General features: G+C 66.7%; 1 protein-coding gene across 1 annotated transcript in view; it reads right to left on the bottom strand.

The window, feature by feature from the left end:
• Positions 1-3,864, bottom strand: part of LOC146586377 (ryanodine receptor 1-like) — a gene marked incomplete at both ends in the record, with an annotated part of 44,400 nt that overhangs the window by 28,218 nt on the left and 12,318 nt on the right. Inside the window, 7 exons of the mRNA XM_085321419.1 lie at positions 6-408; positions 835-1,061; positions 1,177-1,263; positions 1,380-1,545; positions 1,790-1,950; positions 2,759-2,885; positions 3,232-3,608. Coding sequence (XP_085177545.1) covers positions 6-408; positions 835-1,061; positions 1,177-1,263; positions 1,380-1,545; positions 1,790-1,950; positions 2,759-2,885; positions 3,232-3,608 — 1,548 coding nt within the window. The remainder of the gene's footprint in view (positions 1-5; positions 409-834; positions 1,062-1,176; positions 1,264-1,379; positions 1,546-1,789; positions 1,951-2,758; positions 2,886-3,231; positions 3,609-3,864) is intronic.

Below are 3,864 nucleotides of genomic sequence, written 5' to 3'. Positions count from 1 at the left end.
GCCACCGGCGTCACGAAGCACGGCTCGGCGAAGTGGGGCCGGGGCCGGAGGCAGGCGCTGGGACCCACGCCGGGGGGTCCGGGCGCTCGGCCGCCGCCGGGGAAGAGGGTGATGCTCTTGGTGGCCTCGGTCATGGGGATGATGAACTCGGCGCTCATGGAGGCGCGAGCCCGCTGGGCGGCCTCCAGGTGCATGGCCAGCAGCAGGTCGTAGTAGCCGGCGCGCAGCGGCCCCGGCAGCTCGGGGCTCTCGATGGCGAAGAGCAGCTGCGCCTGGTCCACGTGGCTGCAGAGCGCGTGGGCCACCCGGTTGTTGCCCAGGGCGCACACGGCGCAGTAGAGCTTCAGCGAGTGCCACTGGAAGCGCAGYAGGTCCAGCCGCTCCGACAGCTCCATGATGTCGATGCACCTAAAGGCGGGAACGGGGTGGGGGTCAGGGCAGGATGCCTGGGCCCCCTGGGGTGGCGTCTGGTCCCCTCAGGTGGGAACAAGACAGCGAGACCCCTACTATGGAGACAGGATGTCTGGGTGCCCTGGGAACAGGACGTCTAGTTTGGGACAGGACATGTGGGTCTCCTGGGGTGTGGGTTCCCCTGGAGGCAAGACATCTGGGTCCTCTGGTATGGACAGGACATCTAGGTCCCCTGGAGTGGAGGCAGGACATCTGGGTCCCCTTGGATGGGAGCAGGACACGAGCATCCCCTAGGGACACTACAYTTGGGTCCTCCTAGGGTGGGGTCATGACATCTGGGGCCTCTGGGGATAGGACAKCTCATCCTTGGGGTGAGGACAGGACACCTGGGTCCTCCGGGGACAGGCGCTGGAGGTCCCTGACCTGTTCTCCTCAGGGATGTGCAGGGCCATCATGACGAGGGGGTCGACGCACTCCACCATCCAGCCGTGGCGCTCGCTGACGCGGGCCATGTCCACGGCCAGGAACTCGTTGGGCATCCGGCTCCAGGTGACCGGCGTCAGGAGCTGGATGACGAGCCGCGGCGGGCACTGCGGCTCCGGGTTCTTGCGCTCGCTGTAGAACATGGCGGCCGAGATGGGCATGATGTTCTGCAGGGACACGGAGGGGTGTGAGGCACGGGGATGGACCAGGCAGCCACCGTCTCCCAGGTTCCCCTTGCTCCATCCTACAGATCCTGCTACCTCCTGGAGGACCCACGCTCACCTTGAGCTTGCCCAGCTCAAACTGGATGACGTTCTGGCTGGTGGGGAGGGCAAAGACGGCTGGGAAGAGCTTGGTGTTGGGCTCCACCTAGCAAGGACAGAGCTGCTGAGACCAGGGGTGGGAACAGGGAACCAAGGATGGGACTAGGGATGGGAGCAGGGACAGGACTCCCCCYGCCAAAGCCTCATGGGGGACCAGCTCGCCTGGAAGAAGGTGTTGATCTCCTTGCCGTTGGCGGTGAAGGTCATGAGCCCGGTGGCCAGGTCCACGAGGCAGCCGATGACCAGGTCGGTGTGGCTGACCCGCGCCTGCTGCGTGTTGCTGGCGAACTCCCCTCCCCAGACCATGTAGCAGTTGCTCCGCTTGATGCTGTGGGGGCAAAAAAGGGGTGATGGAGGGGGGACACCTTCCCCATCGCCCCCCCAGACCCAGACCCTTCCCCATTGCCTCTCCAGGGATCCCACTCCAGGACCTTTCCCCATCACCTCCTCAGGGATCCCAGTCCCAGACGCCTTCCCCACTGCTCTGCCACCTTCCCCCAGGTTCCTGCCACCTTCTCCAGGACGCTCTGGTCCCCCCAGCCCCGCAGCATCCTCGTGCCACGCGGCAGTACCTGTCGTGCACGTTGCCCTTGTCATCACCCATGGTGACGGTGACGGTGCGGACGCGGGAGAGGTCGAAGGCAGTGTCGTGCTGGTGGTAGTCGGGGGTCACCCAGCCGACCCATACACACGTGGGCTCCTGCCCCGCGAAGATCCTCACCGAGTAGTAATACTGGGGACAGAGAGGTGAGCATGGGGCTGGGGCCACGGAGGGGCATCAGGGACAGGGGACAGGATGGGGATGGAGATGTGGGGATGGGGACCGTGGCGCACGGGGAGGTGGGATGGGGGCCAGGATGGGGATGGAGAAGTGCGGATGGGGACTGTGGGGCGTGGGGAGGCAGCCTGGGATATGGACCGTGGGGTACAGAGATGAGGGACGGGGACCGTGGGGTGCTGGGACAGGGATGGGGGACGAGGTGTGGACTGTGGGGCAGGGGGAAGGAGATGCAGTGTAGGGGACAGAACAGGAATGGGGACCAGGACCACGGGGCACTGGGACACGCACGGGGACCATAGTGTACAGGGATGCAGGGATCATGGAGCGGGACCATGGGACCACGTGGAGCTGGGACAAGGGGGCAGGACAAGGGGCAGGAGAGGGGAGGTGGGATGGGAGACGGGGATGAAGGAAGGAGACGCAGGGAAGAGGAGAGACGCAGTGGTGGGGGCCATGGGGCACAGGGACACGGACCGGAGGACGGAGGCTGCATAAGGATGCGGGAYGCCAAGGGACAGCAGGGTACGGGGACACTGGGATGGGACTGGGGTGCTGGGACGGGTACCACAAGGTGCTGGGGTGGGAGTCAGTGTCAGGATGGGGATGGGAAACCAGGACGGAGCACTGGGATGGTGGGATAGGATAGGATTGGGGTGCTGGGACAGGGATGCTGGGACAGGGATGGGGGTACCAGGATGGGGGGGGCGGGGTTAGGGTCACCAGGACCGAGGTGCCAGGATGGGGGCCGGCCCCCGCCTACCGTGGTGGTGTTCATGATGACCTCGGGGTCGTCGCGCTCGTCGGGGACAACGTCCTCCTCGAGGCGCGGGACGGTGGGCACCGCGGGGGGCGGCGCGAAGGGAGTCTTCCTCGCCTTGAACAGGAACCTGGGGGGCACCGGGACTGAGGGTGCCCCATAGTGGCACCCCCACGGCCCTAACTGTGCCCCCCACATCCCACATTGTGGGGCAGTGATCCCAGGACCTCACCATGGAGCATCCCTACGTCCCCACCATGGAGCAATGTCCTCCAGGACACCACCATGGAGCCACCCCCATGTCCCCACCATGGGGCAATGCCCCCCAAGACCTCACCATGGAGCACCCCCACATCTCCATCATGGAGCGATGCCCTCCAGGACACCACCATGGAACATCCCTATGTCCCCACCATGGGGCAATGTCCCTGGCCCCCCCATATCTCACCATGGGGCTCCCCTCTGTCCCCACTCACCCCCTCCGGGTCTTGCCCTTCTCGGTGGTCGCATCCTTCTCGTTCTCGGCGCGGGGCTGGTCGCGGGGGGCCGGGGAGGTGGGYCCCCCTCCAGGCGCCTTGTCGGCCTCGCCGTTGGCCTCGGGGTGCCGGGGGGCAGCGGAGCGGCGGAGGCGCTCGAAGTCGGAGAGGGGCTCGAGGCCGACGTCGTCGGGGGGCTCGGGGGGGGACCGAGGCAGCGGCGTGGTCCCCGGGGCGCAGCGGAAGTTGGGGTGAAACTGYACCGGCAGGCTGAGGCGGAGGAAGAGGAGCTCGGGCTGCGCGGCTGGCGAGCCCAGCGCCCGGTGGGCCAACCGCAGGCACGGCGGCGTCTCCACCGTCCCGTCCATCCGTGTCACCTGCGAGAGCCACCCCGGGTGGGGACACGTCATGGGAATGCACATTGCCCGTGTGCAGGGACCCATGGGGACATGCATCACCCCAGCCTGGGGACATCTGGGGATCGGGAACCCCATAGGGACGTGCATCACCCCAGCCTGGGGATCAGGAACCCCATGGGGACGTGCACCACCTCAGCCTGAGGACATCTGGGGATCGGGAACCCCATGGGGACGTACATCACCCCAGCCTGGGGATCAGGAACCCCATGGGGAC

Source organism: Rhea americana, unplaced genomic scaffold (assembly GCF_003343005.1).
Source record: "Rhea americana isolate MKP2758 unplaced genomic scaffold, rheAme1 scaffold_694, whole genome shotgun sequence".
Lineage (NCBI taxonomy): Eukaryota > Metazoa > Chordata > Aves > Rheiformes > Rheidae > Rhea > Rhea americana.
This window is presented reverse-complemented; position numbering and strand designations above follow the sequence as displayed.